This window comes from Eschrichtius robustus, chromosome X (assembly GCF_028021215.1).
Source record: "Eschrichtius robustus isolate mEscRob2 chromosome X, mEscRob2.pri, whole genome shotgun sequence".
NCBI lineage: Eukaryota > Metazoa > Chordata > Mammalia > Artiodactyla > Eschrichtiidae > Eschrichtius > Eschrichtius robustus.
Window position 1 is genome coordinate 17,506,736 of NC_090845.1, and position 22,258 is coordinate 17,528,993.

Consider the following 22,258-nt stretch of genomic DNA (forward strand, 5'->3'; position numbering starts at 1 on the left):
CAGAGAGAGCTTTTTAAAACTCAGATGATATGTCCTTTAACATATAAAATAGTTCCTGAATCACAACCTTCAAGATTTTCAACTTCAAAAAAATAGCACAGAGCCCACTGCAAGCTTGCTTCCAAAAACTGAATTCTCATCTCTATAGAGGGCAACAACCCTCCTGGTTCACCTCAGTGAAATTTCCAATGATGATGCAAGGACCATGAGTCAAGATCCAGGAAAGAGAGGGTAGAATCTGGAAAAACCCCAGTACGAATAGGTTTTTCTCTCTGTTAATGTCAATGTCCCAAACTGACACCAGAGTACTGACATGCAGATGGAAGGCTCAGAAATAAGACAAAGACAAACAGAGACCTCACAGCTCACTTAATGGATTTGGAGTTTGCAAGAAAGCAATACCATAACCAAAGACAGGCAATATAGGCACAGAAAGAATGCAATGGGCTTAAGGAAAAAAAAAAAAACCCAAGACGCTATTAATTCAGTAATGTGCTACAGAAAGATTTTCTTTATGGAAGGCACATACATCAATAACCAGTAGTAGTAGTTTATAAAAACCATAGCAATCTCTGAGCAAAACAATATTAGTGAAAGAGTCTCTGTTAGGAAGCAACAAATCAGAAATAAGAGCTGCTATCATCTCGAAATATTTTTTAAAAATTCCCAAGTGTTAGAGGGCAGACAGCAGAAGCAAGAAGAACTACAATCCTGCAGCCTGTGGAACAAGAACCACATTCACAGAAAGACAGACAAGATGAAAAGGCAGAGGGCTATGTATCAGATGAAGGAACAAAATAAAACCCCAGAAAAACAACTAAATGAAGTGGAGATAGGCAACCTTCCAGAAAAAGAATTCAGAATAATGATAGTGAAGATGATCCAGGACCTCGGAAAAAGAATGGAGGCAAAGATCGAGAAGACGCAAGAAATGTTTAACAAAGATGTAGAAGAATTAAAGAACAAACAAACAGAGATGACCAATACAATAACTGAAATGAAAACTACACTAGAAGGAATCAATAGCAGAATAACTGAGGCAGAAGAACGGATAAGTGATCTGGAAGGCAGAATGGTGGAATTCACTGCTGCAGAACAGAAAAAAGAAAAAAGAATGAAAAGAAATGAAGACAGCCCAAGAGACCTCTGGGACAACATTAAACGCAACAACATTCGCATTATAGGGGTCCCAGAAGGAGAAGAGAGAGAAAAAGGACCAGAGAAAATATTTGAAGAGATTACAGTCGAAAACTTCCCTAACATGGGAAAGGAAATAGCCACCCAAGTCCAGGAAGCGCAGAGAGTCCCATACAGGATAAACCCAAGGAGAAACATGCCGAGACACACAGTAGTCAAACTGGCAAAAATTAAAGACAAAGAAAAATTATTGAAAGCAGCAAGGGAAAAACGACAAATAACATACAAGGGAACTCCCATAAGGTTAACAGCTGATTTCTCAGCAGAAACTCTACAAGTCAGAAGGGAGTGGCATGATATACTTAAAGTGATGAAAGGGAAGAACCTACAACGAAGATTACTCTAGCTGGCAAGGATCGCATTCAGATTTGATGGAGAAATCAAAAGCTTTACAGACAAGCAAAAGCTAAGAGAATTCAACACCACCAAACCAGCTCTACAACAAATGCTAAAAGAACTTCTCTAAGTGGGAAATACAAGAGAAGAAAAGGACCTACAAGAACAAACCCAAAACAATTAAGAAAATGGTCATAGGAACATACATATCGATAATTACCTTAAACGTGAGTGGATTAAATGCTCCAACCAAAAGACACAGGCTTGCTGAATGGATACAAAAACAAGACCCATATATATGCTGTCTACAAGAGACCCACTTCAGACCTAGGGACACATACAGACTGAAAGTGAGGGGATGGAACAAGATATTCCATGCAAATGGAAATCAAAAGAAAGCTGGAATAGCAATACTCATACCAGATAAAATAGACTTTAAAATAAAGAATGTCACAAGAGACAAGGAAGGACACTACATAATGATCAAGGGATCAATCCAAGAAGAAGATATAACAATTATAAATATATATGCACCCAACACAGGAGCACCCCAACACAAAAGGCAACTGCTAACAGCTATAAAAGAGGAAATCGACAGTAACACAATAATAGTGGGGGACTTCACAGGTGAATTGTATCAAACATTTAGAGAAGAGCTAACACTCATCCTTCTCAAACTCTTCCAAAAAACTGTGGAGGAAGGAACACTCCCAAACTTATTCTATGAGGCCACCATCACCCTGATACTAAAACCAGACAAAGATACTACAAAAAAAGAAAATTACAGACCAATATCACTGATGAATATAGATGCAAAAATCCTCAACAAAATACTAGCAAACAGAATCCAACAACACATTAAATGGATCATACACCATGATCAAGTGGGATTTATCCCAGGGATGCAAGGATTCTTCAATATACGCAAATCAATGTGATACACCGTATTAACAAATTGAAGAATAAAAACCATATGATCATCTCAATAGATGCAGAAAAAGCTTGTGACAAAATTCAACACCCATTTATGATAAATACGCTCCAGAAAGTGGGCAGAGAGGGAACTTACCTCAACATAATAAAGGCCATATACGACAAACCCACAGCAAACATCATTCTCAATGGTGAAAAACTGAAAGCATTTCCTCTAAAATCGGGAACAAGACAAGGATGTCCACTCTCACCACTATTATTCAACACAGTTTTGGAAGTCCTAGCCACGGCAATCAGAGAAGAAAAAGAAATAAAAGGAATACAAATTGGAAAAGAAGAAGTAAAACTGTCACTGTTTGCAGATGACATGATACTATACATAGAGAATCCTAAAGATGCCACCAGAAAACTACTAGAGCTAATCAATGAATTTGGTAAAGTTGAAGGATACAAAATTAATGCACAGCAATCTCTTGCATTCCTATACACTAATGATGAAAAATCTGAAAGAGAAATTAAGGAAACACTCCCATTTACCACTGCAACAAAAAGAACAAAATATCTAGGAATAAACCTACCTAAGGAGACAAAAGACCTGTATGCAGAAAACTATAAGACAGTGATGAAAGAAATTAAAGGTGATACCAACAGATGGAGAGATATACCATGTTCTTGGATTGGAAGAATCAATATTGTGAAAATGACTATACTACCCAAAGCAATCTACAGATTCAATGCAATCCCTATCAAATTACCAGTGGCATTTTTTACAGAACTAGAACAAAAAATCTTAAAATTTGTATGGAGACACAAAAGACTCCAAATAGCCAAAGCAGTCTTGAGGGAGAAAAACGGAGCTGGAGGAATCAGACTCCCTGACTTCAGACTATACTACAAAGCTACAGTCATCAAGACAATATGGTACTGGCACAGAAACAGAAACATAGATCAATGGAACAAGATAGAAAGCCCAGAGATTAACCCACACACCTATGGTCAGCTAATCTATGACAAAGGAGGCAAGGATATACAATGGAGAAAAGACAGTCTCTTCAGTAAGTGGTGCTGGGAAAACTGGACAGCTACATGTAAAAGAATGAAATTAGAACACTCCCTAACACCATACACAAAAATAAACTCAAAATGGATTAGAGACCTAAATGCAAGACCGGACACTATAAAACTCTTAGAGGAAAACATAGGAAGAACACTCTTTGACATGAATCACAGCAAGATCTTTTTTGATCCACCTCCTAGAGTAATGGAAATAAAAACAAAAATAAACAAATGGGACCTAATGAAACTTCAAAGCTTTTGCACAGCAAAGGAAACCATAAACAAGACGAAAAGACAACCCTCAGAATGGCAGAAAATATTTGCAAATGAATCAATGGGCAAAGGATTAATCTCCAAAATATATAAACAGCTCAAGCAGCTCAATATTAAAGAAACAAACAACCCAATCCAAAAATGGGCAGAAGACCTAAAGAGACATTTCTCCAAAGAAGACACACAGATGGCCAAGAAGCACATGAAAAGCTGCTCAACATCACTAATTATTAGAGAAATGCAAATCAAAACTACAATGAGGTATCACCTCACACCAGTTAGAATGGGCATCATCAGAACATCTACAAACAACAAATGCTGGAGAGGGTGTGGAGAAAAGGGAACCCTCTTGCACTGTTGGTGGGAATGTAACTTGATACAGCCACTATGGAGAACAGTATGGAGGTTCCTTAAAAAACTAAAAATAGAATTACTATATGATCCAGCAATCCCACTACTGGGCATATACCCAGAGAAAACCATAATTCAAAAAGACACATGCACCCCGATGTTCACTGCAGCACTATTTACAATAGCCAGGTCATGGAAGCAACCTAAATGCCCATCGACAGACGAATGGATAAAGAAGATGTAGTACATATATACAATGGAATATTACTCAGCCATAAAAAGGAACAAAATTTGGTCATTTGTTGAGACGTGGATGGCTCTAGAGACTGTCATACAGAGCGAAGTAAGTCAGAAAGAGAAAAACAAATATCGTATATTAACGCATGTATGTGGAACCTAGAAAAATGGTACAGATGAACCAGTTTGCAGGGCAGAAATTGATACATAGATGTAGAGAACAAATGTATGGACACCAAGGGGGAAGGGTGGGGGGGAGATGAATTGGGAGATTGGGATTGACATGTATACACTGATGTGTATAAAATTGATGACTAATAAGAACCTGCTGTATAAAAAAAATAAATAAAATTAAAAAAATTTTTGGAAAGAAAAAAAATTCCCAAGTGTTCATTAAATCTGTGTATTATCCTATGTTCTCTGAACCAAACTGATGCACCAAACAAGTTTTATATGATTCTCTCTATATAAAGAGTTTCCTTTTTTCTAAATTAAAATCATATTTCTCTTTCTCTCTCAATACTACTGAACATGTTTCCATTCTACTGCTGGAATGAGTTATTTACTGAGTCGTTCTTGTCAGTTACTAGCAGCAAAATGTTTTAAAGACCTAAGTCAGTGGTCACACAGTGTAAATTTGTTTTCCAGTTACACAGTTTTTCATTGGCTTCATTAAAAAAACATACAGCTGATGGTGACTGATAAGTTATTATTGCCTCTCTGTTAAAGAGACAAGACGAGAGAGGGTCTGAGAGCGAGTGTGGAGCACAGGGGCTCCAGAGCCCAAGCGCAATGCAATCACTTCACTCCAGATGCAGCTGAAGGAGAAAGAAGGGGAATGCCAGAAAAGCAGAATGGGACTAATGGACCTGAAGAAAACACGCCGAATGGTTCATCTCGGTAAATCAGAGTCCAGTATTTACCAGGCAGCAAAGCCCTCAAGAGCACATCATTTATCTAGAAGATACACAGCGCACCTCAGCGGGCCGGCCACGCCTCGTGGGGGAGCTGGAGGCACACGGCACAGAGCCCCCCAAACTGCTTTAACCATCCGACTATGGTGAAGGGGAAAGATGCTTACTTGGGTGTCACAGGAGAAGACGACCTCTTAGAAACGCCTGCTGGAAAATCGCATCTTCTCAGAGGGGACATGAGGCCCACGCTGGGAACGGAAGTTGTTGTTCTCGGCCCCCTCTTCGTCTTCTCCGTCTGTAGGGGACACAGAATAGGACGGCCATGGCCCATGACTGCCATTACTTCTACAATTTCTAAAAATACCCCAGATAGAAGCAATGCACAGCTTTCTTTCAGAAGGAACCATACGGAGCTATACTGCTTCCCACAATGGGAATCTTTGCAGAGAAGCACCAGGGGGTCATCATATTTAGGTCATTCAGTTAAAAAAAAAAAAAAAAAACCTCAGCCTTAAAACATAAAGACCGCCTTCTCCTTGTTATCTTACAAAAAGCTAACAATGGAACCAGATTACGGTCCTGGACATACAGAAGCTGGAATGAGTACAAAGACATACAATCACTATTTTTAAAAAAAGCTATAGGTGGGTGCAAGACAGTGAGCTGGGGACCCTTACAGTGTACCCAGTTTAACGGGGACTGCCACCCCTCCATCCCTCTATGTCTTCCCCATGGCCTGCCTCACATGGGCCTCTGTGACTGGCCCGCGGCAGGCAGTCTGCAACGGTGGTTCCCTTCTCTCCCGACTGTGATTTTCCGCAGCAAATCCTCATGCAGCCCCCATGCCCACATACATTAGCCCCCTCCCACAGGAATCCACCCAGCAGTAAAACCCTAGGGTCTGAAACATTCACTTCTCCTGTGAGAACCTTGGGATCACACTGGATTAAAAAAATAAATATGGTGTTATAAAATAAATGCCCAATGGTAATGTGGTGTTTAAAATGAGTCCACATGTCATTTGATGCTCCTTGCTTTAACAGGTGGAGCTCAGTTCCCTTCTCCTCAACCGTGGGTTTGGTCTCTCTCTCTCTCTCTCTGATCTCTTGCTCTAGGGGAAGCCAGCTGCCATGTTATCTGGACACTCAAGCAGCTCTCTGGAGAGGTCCATGCAGTAAGGAACTGGGGCCTCCTGCCAACGGCCATGTGAGTGAGCTGTCCTGGAAGAGCCCCAGCCAAGCTTTCTGACGACTGCAGCCCTGGCTGCCGTCCTGACCACACCCTCATGAGAGACCCTGAACCAGAACCACCCAGCTAAGCCATCCTCAATTTCTGACCCAAAGAACCAGTGAGGTAATAAACATTGGCTTTAAGCTGCTAAGGTTTGGGGTAATTTGTTACATAGCAAGTGTAACTAATGAAAGTAGTATGGCATGTAAAATTTCTAAACAAATATACACAATCGGGGGTACCTGCTCAACATCTCCCTTACTGATAGTGTTACCATGACGACAAAAATGTTTAAAGGCCACTGTTGTGGATGAAGGTTGACCTAGAACTTCAGTTCTAGTTGCCTGTAGAGGCAAGACTGGCCCAGAATCAGACATCCTTAAAGAAGCAGAGAAAGGGCCCTCGGAACATTCCTTCTGACGCCCGTCCTCTGGAGGACAGGCTATTAACGAGGACAAGGGCTTTAGGAATCTGTTCCAAGGCACTAAGATTTAGGAGGGTGCAAAAAGTTAAATGATTTTCAAAGGTTGGGTGCAATTTTAAACCAAATCTGCCCCTTGAGCAGTCCCTGGAGATTGATGGAAATAGACCCCAGGTCAAGTGCAGGGAGTAATCACACTGTCAGATAAACCAGTCCCGAGGGGTGAGTGGGTATAAACCTACCGGCGAGGCCTCCGCTCCTGCAGGGGCTCCTTTCCCAGCATCTCCTACGCCAGATGTAGATGTCGTCTTCTTCTTCTCGGCATTTCGAGTGGGAGAAGACTTGTAGGAAGATTTAAGGGGGCCAGCAGGAGCTACACGAGGACAGGCATGGGATACTAGAGAGTTATAGTATAAAACCCAGAGACACAGGGAGCATAGACAGAAAAAGTAGGGGGAACAGAGGGTTGGGAAGAACACCACATTTCTGTTAAAACGTGACACGGGCAATCCGCATTCTCAAAATACCACCATACTTTTTCTAGTGTACACAGAATAGACCGTATCTTAAAAGACCCCCATACTCAATGCTCAAGAGTCCAGTTCATTTCAGAAGTTCAAAATCTGGGCTTTGGAGCCAGATGGACCTAGCACCATCACCTAATAGCTGGATCACCTTGGGTAGGTGACTTAACCTCTCTAAATGTCAATTTCCTTGTACAGGAGAGAGTTAACATAGCAGACCTGACTGCTGTCCTTGGAAGGGCCTGTTCACACGGTTGACCCTTGTAAGCATCTGGAAACTTGGATTTCAGGAGGGTTCTCACCATTAACTGATGAGTAGCTCACTGTGCCTGACCTGTCTGTACAAACAACATGACTGATCTTGCTTTCTTGCTCTGGGTATGGAATGTGGTATGTGCCTGGCAGGGGATGCCTACGTGACCAGTGCTGGGCGCTGAGTCTCTAACGAGCCTCCCTGGTTGGCAACATTTCACGAGTGTTGTCGCAGCTCGTTGCTGGGGGACTCAGGCACATCCTGTGTGACTCCACTGGGAGGGGACTCTTGGAAACCTGCACCTGGTGTCCTCTGGACTCGCCCGTGCGCCAATTCCCTGTGCTGATTGTGCTGTGCAGCCTTCCGCTGGAACATCACAGCTACGAGCGCCACCACATGCTGAGTCCTCTGAGTCCTCCTAGCGAATCACTGAACCCGGGGTGGTCTTGGGGACCCCTGACACAATTGGTGTCAGAAGCAGGAATCGTGAGAAAGACCCTGATTCCCTGAGGCATAGTGAAAGCACTGTTTGGTAAAAGGAAGGAGAAAGGGGTGGAGGGTGACGACCCTCTGGTGCCTGGTGGCTATGGAGCCCCCACCAGAGGAAACAGCAGCCAAGCTGCTGTCTGCTGCGAGAGGTGAAATACCTATGGAATCTGAAGATGACCCATGGAACGCCAAGTGCTGGCTTGCTCGATCCCCTGGCTGCTTTTGGCCATGCTGGCTTAAGTGAGGGAAAGAGTGCAGCCCAGGTGATGCCTTTAGTTTTCACTTTCTCCTCCAAGTGGAAGCGGGACACAACCTCCTTGCTTTTTACCACCAGTGGTTTGGCTGGAATTTAACTTCTGAGTAGTGGAACCAGAACAAGCCTCCATACCTGGTGATTTTTGCATAATGGAGCCTCTGGGAAAAGGGAGTTGTAAAAAGAGAGGCAATCTCCAGACAGAAACACACTTTTGAAGTTTTAAAAATCAACCCGGAACCACTGTAGATACAGAACACCCCTCCGTGGGGCCCTAACCTGAGAAAACATCACAGATGCTGGCTGGACCATCCAGGTCACAGACAAATGCACACAGGAAAAGGCTCGTTCTCTGATGGGACCATCCAACACGGAGCTGCTGGTGGGCTCTCGACTTCTGACGTGGAGCCTGACTGCATTTCTAACTTGTAATTCCTGCCAGAGCTGCAAGTTGGGAAAGGGCACTCAAGGGAGTGTGACCCCTCTGTCCACCCCGAAGAGCAGGCTCGACCCCCTCTGGGGGATGCACCACTGCTGACGAGACAAGACGTCTGGTGTTTGACTTTCCAGATTGGCTACGGTTTGTTAACAACGGACGGAGAGCCTGACCCTACTTCCCTTGCCCTTCTCCCTCTACACACACCTCAGAAAGGCAACTTGTTCAATGCACCCGTCCCCGAAAAGGGACTGATCTTTTCTAGGCTGCTCACTGGATAAATGAAGAGGATGGAAGAGACGGGGGATGATGCAAACCTATTTTGAAATTTTTTGAAAATTCAGGATTTTGTCCTAGTTTCTGAGCATGATGTGTCATTCTGCTTAAGTTGGACACTTTTTTTTTTAAATAAAAATGCTCTTGTCCTTCTTGCATTCAACCCTTCTAGATGAAAGGTCCATGTGAGAGTAGAGGATGACTGAGAAAATGTAAAGTCGTGATTATTGAAAGGAGCATGCTGATAACAATGGAGAAAAACAACAAAACCCAGCCCCCCTGGAGTGGTGCAGGGGAGGGCCAGGGGAAGGGCATTCACGATCTTTCTCTTCCAGAACTGTTTCTGGGAACTCTCCCCTCTTGCTGAAGGAAAACCACACTGCCTTTGCAAGCTGCTGCCAGCGCTTCAGATTGAGACAGATTGCAGGTGACAGCGTGACCGTGAGATGGCAGGGGTAGGCCAGCTCCTGCGCAGTCCCCGCTCAACACCTCCACACGCAGTCCACACTCGGCAGGAGGTGAAGCCAGGGTCGCTGGCAGAACTGTTTGGAATGGACCGCCTCAGGCAGTGCCTCTGAAAGTGAGGACTGAGAGCGGGGGGCGGGGGGGGGGGGGGCGGTTGTTGTGAGCCTGGACTGCCTGCCCAATGCACGTCCTGCGTGGGGTGCCCGAACATCATAAACTCTGTTTCCAGGGGACACGTGTGCTCTCGGGGACTGTACTTGTACCATCACGACACTGCCTCAGCCCTGGAAGGCTTCGGGCCAGCTTCATCTTACTGCCCAGCGCTGGCTGGGCCTGAATTGATGCCTCAGGCCAGGTAGAAGAGGTTCATATGGAAACTTACGGAGGAAGCCAGCTGGCTTTCTAGGACAGACCTTGATAGTGACTGGTCTGTGTCTTAACTGTCTAAGTCCAGCACCCCTACATGGCACAAGTGAGATCCACACGGTAGGTTGGTCTCAGCCTGCTATACGAGCTCCTATTGATGATAATTCTGCCGTAAAGACACCGTGGCCAAGGACCAAGGGGGTGAACTGTGCAGAGAAGAACAGAAAAAACACAGCAGGCCTAACTGCTCTCCCTGGAAAGGCCTGCTTACCACACTGGCCCCGGCATCGGGGAACTTGGATTTGGGCAGAGTTCCCACCGTTAACTGGTAAGAGTGGCTCACTGTGCCTAACCTGTTTGTACAAACAACATGACTTACGCTGAACACCTGCTTTCCTTCTGAGTTTGGAATTTGGGTACATACCTGGCAGGGGGTGCCCACGTGACCAGCCCCCACTAAAAACTCTGGGCACTGAGTCTCTAATGGGCTTCTGTGGTTGGCAACACTTCATACATGTACTAATTCATCGCTGGGGGAACGTGTCCTGTGTGACTGCACTGGGAGAGGACGCTGGGAGCCTGTGCCCGGTCTTCCCTGGACTTTGTTCCTTGTACCCTTTCCCTTCACTGATTTTGCTCTGTAGCTTTCTGCTGTAATAAATCATAGCTCTGAGCTCTCCTAGAGAATCATCGATCCTGGGAGTGGTCCTCCTGACACATTTCTCATTCTCAAAATGGGGATACTTCCTACTTCCCAGGAATTTTTTGTTTATTTGTTTGAGACAGAATTCATATATCATAAAGGTGTACAATTTAGTGGGTTTTAGTATATTTACAAGGTTGTGCAACCATAACTACAGTCTAATTCCAGAACATTTTCAACACCCCCAAAAGAAACCCTGTGCCCATTAAGCACTCACTCCTCTTCCCCCTCCCCTAGTCCCTAGTAACCACTTATTTACTGTCTCTCTGGATTTGTCTATTCCAGACATTTCATAAAAATGGAATCATAAAACTTGTGGCATTTTCTGCCTGGCTTCTTCCACTGAACATAATGTTTTCAAGGTTCATCATGTAGCATGTATCAGTAATTCATTCCTTTTTATAGCTGAATAATATTCCACTTTATGGATAAACACATTTTGTTTATCCATTCATCTGTTGTTGGATATCTGGGTTGTTTCCACATTGTGGCTAATCTGAAGAATGCTGCTGAGAATACTTGTATACTTCATTGTGTATGTTTTCAATTTCCTTGACTCTATACCAAAGAGTAGAATTGCTGGTTCATGTGGTAACGCTAACATTTTGAAAAACTTGCCAGACTGTTTTCCAAGGCAGCTGCACATTCTACATTCCCACCAGCAATGTATAAAGGTTACAATTTCTCCCACATCCTCGCCAATACATATTACAGTTGACTCTTGAACAACACAGGTTTGAACCGCATGGGTCCACTTACACGCAGATTTTATTCAATAGTAAATACTACGGTACTATTTATGGCTAGTTGAATCTGCGGATAGGGAACCAAGTATACAGAGGGCTGATTATAAAGTTATATGCAGATTTTTGACTGAGGCGGGCTGGTACCCCCAACCCCTAAATTGTTCAAGAGTCAACTGTATTATCCTTTTTTTCTTTGAATTTTAGCCATCCTAGTAGTGGGAAGTAGTATCTCATTATGGTTTTGATTTGCATTTTCCTAATGACTAAGGATGTTCAGCATCTTGTCATGTGCTTATTGGCCATTTGTATATATTCTCTGCAGAAACAGCACAACTACTTGGAAACAGGTAGAACTAGGTAGAGGACAATATGTCATTTATATGTTACCTCACTGAACGCACTGTATCTTGGGAACTGACACGGAGACCAGACATGCCCTAATGTGGACACGGTATTCCTCACTTGCAAACAGGGGACACTAGTGCCCATTAATTTTTTTTTTTTTTTAGTCCCCATTAAACTTGCCATAATGGTTTGATCTGCTTTGGTCAAGGAAGGGCTTTGATGGTGTGGCCCACTGTTTCTTGGACGTCAATGTGCAGGTCTGGCGGGACCTGAGAGTCCACCCTCCTAACAAGCTCCCAGGTAATACCAATGCTGTTGGTCCATGGACCACCCCTTGAGTAGTGAGGCTCTAGATACCTGTTCTGACTGTGTCCATCATTGTGCTACCTCATTTAATCCTCATGACAATTTAAAATAACTCCACTTTAGAGATGAGGAAACTGAGGCTTTAGAGAGGTTAATTAACTCACCCAAAGTGGTAAGAGCTACTAAGTGGTAGAGCTGGTTATGGGACTGCTGAGATTGCAGTTTATAGGCTACTTTACCAAACCGTCTATTTAAAAAAGTCTACTAACCGCCATAGCTCATGAGATGGATTTTTTTTTTCCTAATCCACATGCCCTCAATCATAAAATAATTTACTCACCTCTGTGACACTTGAAAGAAAAGAAATATAGCAACAATAAAACACTGGTGGGTAGAAAATGTTATTAACCACAGAAGACATTTCATGAAGCCAACAAATGTGAAGCAAGATATAAAACTTCAGGAATAACTCAAAGGCCAACCAATACCATTTGGGGCATTTTCCTCAGTGTCACCAGCTTGGCCTCTTTTACCTGAGTGACTGGCCTGCTCAGAGAGCATGAGTGCACTTCTGCTTCTGGCTAAAGAAGCCTGTGTGGGTGTCAACAGTCGCATAACAAGAAAGGTTTCCATGGGACTAAGGTGCGTGCGATGAGCTGAGGGACGGAATCAAATGAAAATTTTAAAAAGCAAAATTAAAACAAAACAAAATAAAATGCCTAAAACAACACAGTGCATGATGCAAATCAACTTTTGGGTGGCAGAACGAATGTGGAAAGAAAAAATATTGTAGCAAAGGATGGCTTCGGAGCTCGTCATAGTAAAAGAAAACAGACGCTGTGTCATTTAGAGCTTGGGAGAGTGTGTTACTTCTCTTGGGGTGCCAGAATTCATTCAACATGCTATTACAGAATTAGAGTATCACCTGTACCACCCGAAGAGAATTAGCCCATATTCCAAGATGTCATAGGGACTCAAGAAACCATTTACTCACCAAGTAGATCTAACATTGGAGAAAAAGATTACTCCTACAAAACACTTGTTTTAGGCCCTCTGTTAGGAAATATTTCATAACACACTGATTTTGTTAATGTAGAAATATGCATCCTTTCATACTTTTCCCACGCAAGTAAGGGCAAAAGTTAAATAAGAAACATTAAAAAAAAATAGCCAACTAATTATCAGCTTTAATGGAAGAAGTAGTAGTATCCATAATCTAAAATTCAGTGACTGAAATGTTATTTTGATGGTTTCGGAACATATTATAAGATAATGGATTAACTTTTCAATGACTTCGTCTTCTTTGGGTATCCACTAGCCAGTAAATGGCTTGGGAATTTTTTCAATTAATAATCCACAAGCAGATAATTCAGCTGCCAAAAATATATAATAACATACTGATTATCTTTACACATTAATCAATGCAAGTATGAATTTAACATCAACTCGTAACCATATGAATTAATGAAAACCTATGGGATATACTCACAAATGGAACAGCTATACAGAATTAAAAGCATGTAGATGTTCTCTCATCCAGCTCCTAGTTAATTCAAGGTTTCCAGCGCTTACCCATGAACTGCATCAGAGAGCATCAACACTGACACTTCTGGGGTCTCTGCCACACATGACAGACCTCTGTGCTGGAGGCGCAAGGTCAAAGCCAGTGGAAAAAAACCAGGAACGCACACTGGCCTCTTCAGAGTCACAAACACCCTCCTGCTCACCCCCTGGTGATGACTCGATGAGTTACGTACTCTACTGGCACCTGACACTTCTTCAGTGATGCTTTAAGATACGCATTTAATGCATGGAGAGCTTCCCTCCCTTCCTTAACCTACAAACTCTGAAAGGTAGCAATTCAGACTTTTAGTGTCTTCTCTGAGCCTCCATTAGAACATGGGTGATTTTATATCTATTCAGTTTCTGGAACTGGCACCCGTCCTATACATACCATCTCTCACCTCAAAACAGAGCGCCAGAAAAGGCCACCCATCCTTTTGCCCTTTTAAAGATTTCGTATTAGTTCTGAACTTCTGTTTTCAAAAGAGAAACGGGCAGGCTTACAAACCACAGACAAGAGCAGAGCCCCATTTTTTTCACTCATCTAAGTCTCCCACGTACCTCTGCCTCATCAATCCCGCCGCTTCTGGCTAATCAACAATATCGCACCAATAACTGGGCAGTTACTTTTTTAACAATCACACCTGCCCACTGGTCAATTAACCCCAGGCCAGGATAACGTCTACATGCACTGTGGAAAATGGAAGTCTCTTTCAGACTGGGAGCATAGCATTAACTCCTGTCCCTATTCAACAATGACCTGGTTGTGAAGAGCGCGTTGCCACATTCCAAAGTCCCATTAGTGAGGCCCTGGGGCTCCCACGCACAGATCGCAAGGCTAGGAGAATGGGGCTATTTGCAGAAGGCTCAAGAGGGGCTCTCCCAAAGACCGACGTTAACACGCTCACGCTAGAAAGAAGAAAACTGGACAGACCAGGTCTACACGTTCACTTGCCTCGGTCTGGGGAATAGGACATTGTCGCGGTGGATGAAGACAGGCGCTTACTCATGGGAGGCTCCGTCTGCTTTGGCAAATTCATGGTTGATGTTGAAAGTTTGTCACATGCTGCAGAGAAATGCATTAAAGACATTGGTATTCACACCACTCTAGACTAAGAAACACATTTCCCAAAGTGTCTTCCTGTCCTCATCCACACGCCTCCAAAACCACTGTGGCACAGCACACTGCTTCCAGCTCCCTGCCCTCCACTTGGCACGTCTGGGAATGCCCGGGCCACAGCAGCCATCCATCTGAAGCAAGTTCTTCTCTTCTATTGCTCGACTTTGTGTTTCTCTTTGACTCCAAATGTTCAGCCTCACTCAACTGTTCAACTAAAGCCCTGTTAATCCCACCAGTCAACCACTTCCTTGTGTCCAGGGACTTTTAAGTAAACTCAGACCACACAAAAACAAAACCAACCTGGACCCAGAGACAAAGCACCACTGCAAAATGTTCTACGATCTGACTGAGACTGGGTGAGCTGAAACCGGACTTTTTCTGAGGTTATCTAGAGCTCAGGTTGCAGAGAGAAGTAATTTGTAAAGCAAGGAGCTGTATTTAAAGCAGAACAACCTTTAGCAGTTGGTTTCTTCCTTTTATCAAGAGATGGGGTCACAATGGCCCTTTCTCAAAGGCTATGACTGTTTACGGTTAGGATTTTAAAATGTGGTCCTGGGTTTGGTACTCTTAATTTCCCACCATTACTTTAGACGGGCTTCTAAGTGAAACGACTGCAGCAACCCGAGAGGTGCTCACAGTGCCAGCCAAGCCATATCCGAGCTTGAGGCAAAAGGAAAGATGTGTGGCCCCGGCTCTAAAGGAAGCAAACTTATCAATAATATTTTCAAAATCTACTCTTCTACTCATCCTGTTTTCAAATGAGAGAAGTGTCATGTTTGACAATTTCTCCTGACCAAGTGATGACCCTAAATAATTTTTAAATAAATTAGACTGAAGTAAAATTATAATACAGTCTGTTTGGGTATAAATAAAATATTTAAACTTAAAACGGTATGAGCTTTAATACACCTACTTTTCAACGTTTCAGTTTGAGTATTTTAATGTTCTGGGAAAAATAACCACTAGAAATTACGTAAAACCATGTCTCTAGGGGTACACATTTCCCCTTTTGCCTCAGGCTCCGACATGGCTCAGCATGGTACTGGTCTTTGCAAATTCAATATTTTGTTCGTCATAGATTGTTCTTCATTCATTTTGATTAAAATATTCTTTTATCTTGATTACTGACATTTCTGCCACTCCCTTAAACTAAGTGCTCCAGTCGAGTACCACACTCACCTCACCCTGTCCCAGGGCCCTGGGTACGATTCCCAAGGTGTCATTATCAACTCTACCTGCCCCTCTCTGTTGGGGGAAGGCCAGTGCCCATATGACAGTGAACGTGGCCCAGGCGGCAAAGTCTCTGCTACTCAGCAACACCAATAAAAATTATTCTTTGTCAAAGAAACGCTGGAGACCAAGGATATTTATTCCTACTGCTATAATTTGACCTTCTGGGTGGCTGGGAAATACTGTATCCCTTTTACATCTTGTTTTTTCTTTACCAGTCAAAGATGGGTTGAATTTCTAAAGTCCCTATTAAATGGGGGCAAGGTTTTGCTAGTTCTATTCTTGACCTAGACCCTAAGAATTTCCCGGGCCTGTATACAAAACAGAGAGCCTATCAGAGAGAGGAAATCAAGAACAAAGCCAATTTATCTCCTTGTTTGGATTCACAGTGTTAGTACTGGTAAACTCAAACACCTCTCCAGGAATCCATCACATTAATACCCAAAACTCCGTGTAATTATAGGTTCTGGTAACCAGAAGTGATTGAAATACCCTACTACTTAATGCCTAAAAACCAATGATACATGAGAGCGTTGAAGATCTAAACGCACAGAAGTCAAACACCGACAAGATTGTCAAGGCAGAAGTTAGTGAGCTGAGGATGAAATGTCTCCAGGGTACTAGGATGTAAGGCATGCACGCTCCACGATGACGAACAAAGAAATATGGGCATGTCATTCACTTTCTAGAAAAAAGTTCTAAGGGGTCAGACTAAGAAATCAATTGTAAAAGTGCTTGAGACAGACACAGTGATGGAGGAGGGTGACCGGGACAGTCATCACAAAATGCCACGGCACAGTGATGCTGGGATATACCGTTGGTGGACTCAGCAGCGGCGGCAGTGGTCCCTGGGTCCGGAGGGAGGGTGCTGGCTGCTAAACCTAGAGGAGGGGGTGGGGTATTTCCTGATTCACCTACACAGCAAAAAAAAAAAAATCAGAGCAAAGACAGGTAAAAGAAAAAAGTCCCAATTTCTGGTTGACTCTAGCTTCTATTAGGAAATTAGAAAAAGTAACTGAGATGGGCTGTTGACGTCTCAAAGAAAAAAAGAGAAAAAAGTATATTCACTGACAAAAGGTTAAAAGCACAATACAGCAAAGTCAAGAAACTGTACCACTCATGTAAACCCATTTGCTCTCAGAAAGAGCTGGTATACAGCTCCTGCATAATAGAATGGCAGACACAGAAAAGACACTAAAAAGAGGGCAAAACCACCCAGGGACTAGTAACAATCCATACATTAAACATTTGAAAATTTAAAGATGAGTATGAACTGGATAATGAAATAAATAAGTCACCTTAAAACAAAACTGAAAGAGCAACAGAAATAAATAATGTGGAGGGAAGAACCCCAGCCCCTTTTAGGGGGTTACTGCTGCTCAGCCTTTCCCCGTCATGCTGCAGCCATGACTGAGCCTACTGTCATTGACCTTCCCTGAAATCAGGTTACCTCTGGGCTTGCTAGGTGGATCCGGTTAACCAGGCTCTATATTCATTTTCTTTGTTTTTCTTTTGTTTTACCTCAAAGCCCAGTTACTGTATCAACTGCTGTTTGTGAGCAAGAAGAATGAACAGATCCCCTTCGCAAGAAATGCATACACAGGAAGCTTGGCAGCTTTAAACATCACATCCGAAAAAGGTACCTGCAGATCGGTACAAAGCATCCCCCAGATCCTGCGGGCGCCAGTCTGCCCGTGATCTCCCTCCTGCCCCAAGATCTCCCCACCGGGCCCTGCGATGCAGGGACAGCCCTTCACTCACCATCGCGTCCTCCGGGCCCTGCGGCCAGTGAGGCTCCCCACGAGCACTTCTTCTTCAGCTCCAGCTGCTGTGTGCGCTCCAGGGACCTGCGCATCATCGCCTCGAGCCGCTCCTGCCGTTCACGCAAGAGAGCAAGATTAACCACCCAGCCCCGCGGCACTGCTGCACCTCCGGCGCGGGGGTGAGTCACCAGACGGGGCTCTCCGCTCAGCATCCAAAACCCAGGCTCGCGTGCTCTCCCCACCACACCAGCGCCTTCTCAGTGGGCGGGGAGTAAACAAGGCGGCTAGTGCTGGCTCCCAGCCCCAGCACCTCTCCCCTCCCACGGGAGAGGCTGCTGCCGCAGCCAGGCCTTGATTTGTTTAAGAATAATGCCAGACAAGCATTAACTCCTTGAGGTCTGTCCCATCCAGTAGAACTGGAATTGTGCTCTAGAACCAACTGCATCCTCTCTTGTTGACAAGCATCAAGGACTATGATTTGAGTAAACTGAAATATAATTTGAATTTTAATAGCCTTAAGCATGACTTTTTGGGGGGATACACCATGACTTTGAAGTCCATTTTGCAAAGTCCCATTTTCCTCTTAGAACTTCTTAAAGGGGAATTAATTGTTCTCTACATTATAACTCTTTTCTGCTATTTAGTATCTGGGGATAATACTGCATATTTCAAAATACAAGAGACAAAAGTAGAGAAACTGGTGTCCACAAAATCAAGCATCTATGCATTCTCAGAGTTAGACGGTGGGGGCGGGGGGGAGGAAGAACTAAACAGTTTTTAGCCAGAAGAGAAAAGCAACAACCAGGCTTCTCTCCTAACAGAGCATTTATCAAAAGCACGCCCCTGCATTAACCAAATTGTTCTTTTCATAAAGTTGGGCCTGACTGCTGGCAAGTCTTTCCCTGGCACTGGAGTGAAGCTGTCCTAATTCTGAGCTCCGCACCACCTCAATGACACTGCAAATACCAAATCCGCTCCCTGCCTCCACTGGAGAAGGCCCACAGGGTAAGCGGTCACACGGACACCTTTTCACCCTCATAAAACCCCACCCTGAGGTGCTCCTGGAACTGGGCTAATCCTAGCCCAACTTCAAAACAAAAAGATACTATTTTCTCATGGCTTAAATAAACAAGCAAGCAAAATTAATTTAGGGCAGCACCAACTGAGTGACCGTGACTTAAGGATCGGGGAAAGGCTCCTTTATTTCACTCACTAGAAACACAGAAAGGTCACTTAGGAGGTGCCTGGACCTGTCCCTTTTGTCCACACCAGAGGGATGAGGTGAGCATTCTCCACATCTCAGCCTCCTCTGCATAATTTTTCTCCGAATAGCACTTTGCTAAAAGACAGCTTCTCCAGGGACCTGTGAGCAGAAAGGGGATTTCTTTCCTCCTGTAAGTCTCAGATTTGTATTTGCTATTAACTGCGCTCTAGTTTTTGGCTGAGACTCTACAATGAGTGTGCATTTCCTGGCAGAATCCTGTTCTCAAGACCCTGGCCCATTAAATTCTGACAGCCAGCCCCAGCGGTTTGTCTGAGAAAAGATGAGGGCTTGGAGGAACTAGAACTTCTTGACTATTTGAGGACTGAAGTCTGATCACTCAACACTGGGGCTCGATAGTATTCCTTTATATGGATTTAACATCAATTATTTAACCAATGACCTAATTTTTTTTATATCTTTATTGGAGTATAATTGCTTTACAATGTTTTATTAGCTTCTGCTGTACAACAAAGTGAATCAGCTATACGTATACATATATCCCCATATCCCCTCCCTCCCACCAATGACCTAATTTAAGTGTTGAAATCTTTTACCTCAGAGTGAATTTAGTATTGAGTGGGTTATGGGATATTGCCTACCTGCCAGAAAGACCTCACAAGACAGTCCTTGGGCTTCCCTGCTGGCACAGTGGTTAAGGATCCGCCTGCCAATGCAGGGGACATGGGTTCGAGCCCTGGTCCGGGAAGATCTCACATGCCACAGAGCAACTAGGCCCGTGAGCCACAACTACTGAGCCTGCGCTCTAGAGCCCGCGAGCCACAACTACTGAGCCCGCGTGTCACAGCTACTGAAGCCCGTGTGCCTAGAGCCCGTGCTCTGCACGCAACAAGAGAAGCCACTGCAATGAGAAGCCCCCGCACCACAATGAAGAGTAGCCCCGGCTCGCCGCAACTAGAGAAAGCCTGCTCACAGCAATGAAGACCCAATGCAGCCAAAAATAAATAAATAAATAAAAAATTTATTAAAAAAAAAAAAGTCCTTCATCTACTAGGAGACAATGAGAACAAAGAACACCAAGACTCACAGCCAACCGTATCACTGAATAGCTATCTAGGGGCATAATTTTAAGGGAATGTTCATCCAAAGCCAGACCTACTCCTGAGCCTTTCGGTTACCTTTAGAAAAAATACCTCTGTCATCTACCCCCAACCCACTGAGCTGCTCCAAATTCTACCATTAGAGATTTATTCCTTTGAACTGTACGTAGACTTACGAAAATGACGCTATCCCTGAGAGAAGACACAGTCACTCTGTGTCACCCACTTTTGGAGAGATGATTAAAAATAGGTGGTAACCAAGCTCTATGGTAAGGGGACTTATAAAACCCAAGCTGTCAGAATCGGATGCTTCAAACATGTCAAAACCAAAACTGGTTCACTTTACTCTTATTAGAGGTTAGTCCCATATAGTCCCGTATTACCTAGCATGTGTGTGTATCTTTTTCTGTTCCTTCATGTGATGGAATGCAAAGAATCCTAGTTTGGAATCAGCAGATATGAATTCAAATCCCACTTCTGCCTGCTACTTAGCCCCATGACCCTGAGTTAATCGTTTAATGTCATCTTTGGGCATCGGTTCCCTTGTCTGTAAAATGGGTATGATATTACCTATATTACAGATCATTCAAGTCTACAAGATAACAACTAGCATAGTAAGTCCTTAACCAATGCTAACTGAACCCAAGTTTGAAGAGGAGGATTGTTAACATGGCAGTTTAGAGCAGTGGTTCTCAAATGTGAGTGAGTCTGCATCAGAATCACCTGGAGGGTTTGTTAAATCACCAGTTGCCGAGCCCCACCCCCAGAGTTTCTGAGTCAGCAGGTCTGAGGTGAATGTGCTGACAATGCATTTCTCGTAAGTTCCCAGGAGATGCGGCTGCTGCTGGTGCTGGGATGGTGCTGAGAACCACTGGTTAGAGGAAAGGCTGAGCACGAGAGAGCGTGTGCGAGAAAGTTCAATCACATCAGAAGAACGGTATTAATAAATATCACAGCTGCATACTGCATACTGCAATTCCTGCCAAGCTCTGGCTCTCCTGAGGATCATCTGATGATCAACAGAGGATGGGGAAAGGGCAACGCAGATTATTGTCCCTACAATGTCCTCTATTGGGTGGGGCTTAGTGGAAGGAAGGAATGAGGGCAACTCACCCTTGACCCCTTGAGCTCTGGCCCTAGACCTGCCTGGATGAACTTAGAGGAGATCCATGACCAAGGTGACGCACTGAGCTGGCCGAGCAGTATGAAAGGCCTCCAGCAGGGCTTGGCCTGGCCACTGTTACCCAGACAACTGTCTCAGGCAGGAGTGGAGGGCTGACTGTGCCTTTTCCACTGCCCTTACTACATGTGTTCTGGGGATGACAGCATGGGGACAAGCCCCCAAATGGTCCTAAGCAGGGCTCCGTGGAGGGCCCTTCTCCCTGCAAACACGTCCACATCTGGCCAGAAAGCCACGTAATCACCATGCCCCATGCCAGCCAATGCCCTCTGAGAGCAGTCAGCGCTCAGCTTAGTGAAGTTTTTGCTTAGTTGAGTTCAGAAAGTTCTCATTTTTACACTCAGCCTGGTGGGTTTTGTTAGGTATCAAGCAAGAAGATTATGAGAAGTTGTGATGTGTTCAAGTAACTTACAGAGATGAAGGTACTCTTTGAAAGAGGTCTTTCCTGGTTTTCTGTTTAGCATGAGGAACATAGAGGTGGCTTCACCAAATACCATTTTCCAGGGCCCCTAGTCATGAAGCTATACTTCCCTGAGTGGAGAAGGGGTGAGCGCATTGTGCTGTCAGCCTTAACCCAGGCAGATGACAAAAGCTTGTTCCAGAAGCTTGATTCTTGGGAGCTGTGTGGCATGTGAAGATTGGAAGAACCCACCTGTAGGAGAAGGCGGCCTCCAGCGAGAAAACGAGCTCAAGGTCAGAGTGTCAAGTGGACACTGGACTCCCCCTTCCCAAGGACAGGCCTGACCAGCTTCCAGCCCTCGACACCTCTGGGAGCTAGGCCGGCTGTGATGTCCACTTCTGTGTTGGTGGAGAGGAGGCCTCCAGGCCGAGTCTGGGGCTCACCCACACAGATGTGAGGCGTTACCAAGAGCGACATCATGGAAACAGTCCTAGGCACATGGAGCCAGGGCAGGGCTGCTGGGGAGGTGAGGAGTCAACAGGCCTTTTATGAGCTCCTAATATCAGACCC

At 44.3% G+C, this 22,258-nt stretch overlaps 1 protein-coding gene across 3 annotated transcripts in view; it reads right to left on the reverse strand.

Annotated features, from left to right (window-relative positions):
• MAP7D2 (MAP7 domain containing 2) overlaps positions 1–22,258 on the reverse strand; it is a 93,987-nt gene that overhangs the window by 25,029 nt on the left and 46,700 nt on the right. Inside the window, exons 3-7 of one of the 3 annotated variants that reach the window (XM_068533119.1) lie at positions 17,785–17,896; positions 14,629–14,739; positions 12,644–12,766; positions 7,191–7,345; positions 5,465–5,592 (exon numbers count right to left, since the gene is read on the reverse strand). In XM_068533119.1, the coding sequence (XP_068389220.1) occupies positions 5,465–5,592; positions 7,191–7,345; positions 12,644–12,766; positions 14,629–14,739; positions 17,785–17,896 (629 nt within the window). The remainder of the gene's footprint in view (positions 1–5,464; positions 5,593–7,190; positions 7,346–12,643; positions 12,767–14,628; positions 14,740–17,784; positions 17,897–22,258) is intronic. The other 2 variants (XM_068533120.1, XM_068533121.1) reach the window with 2 other exon arrangements.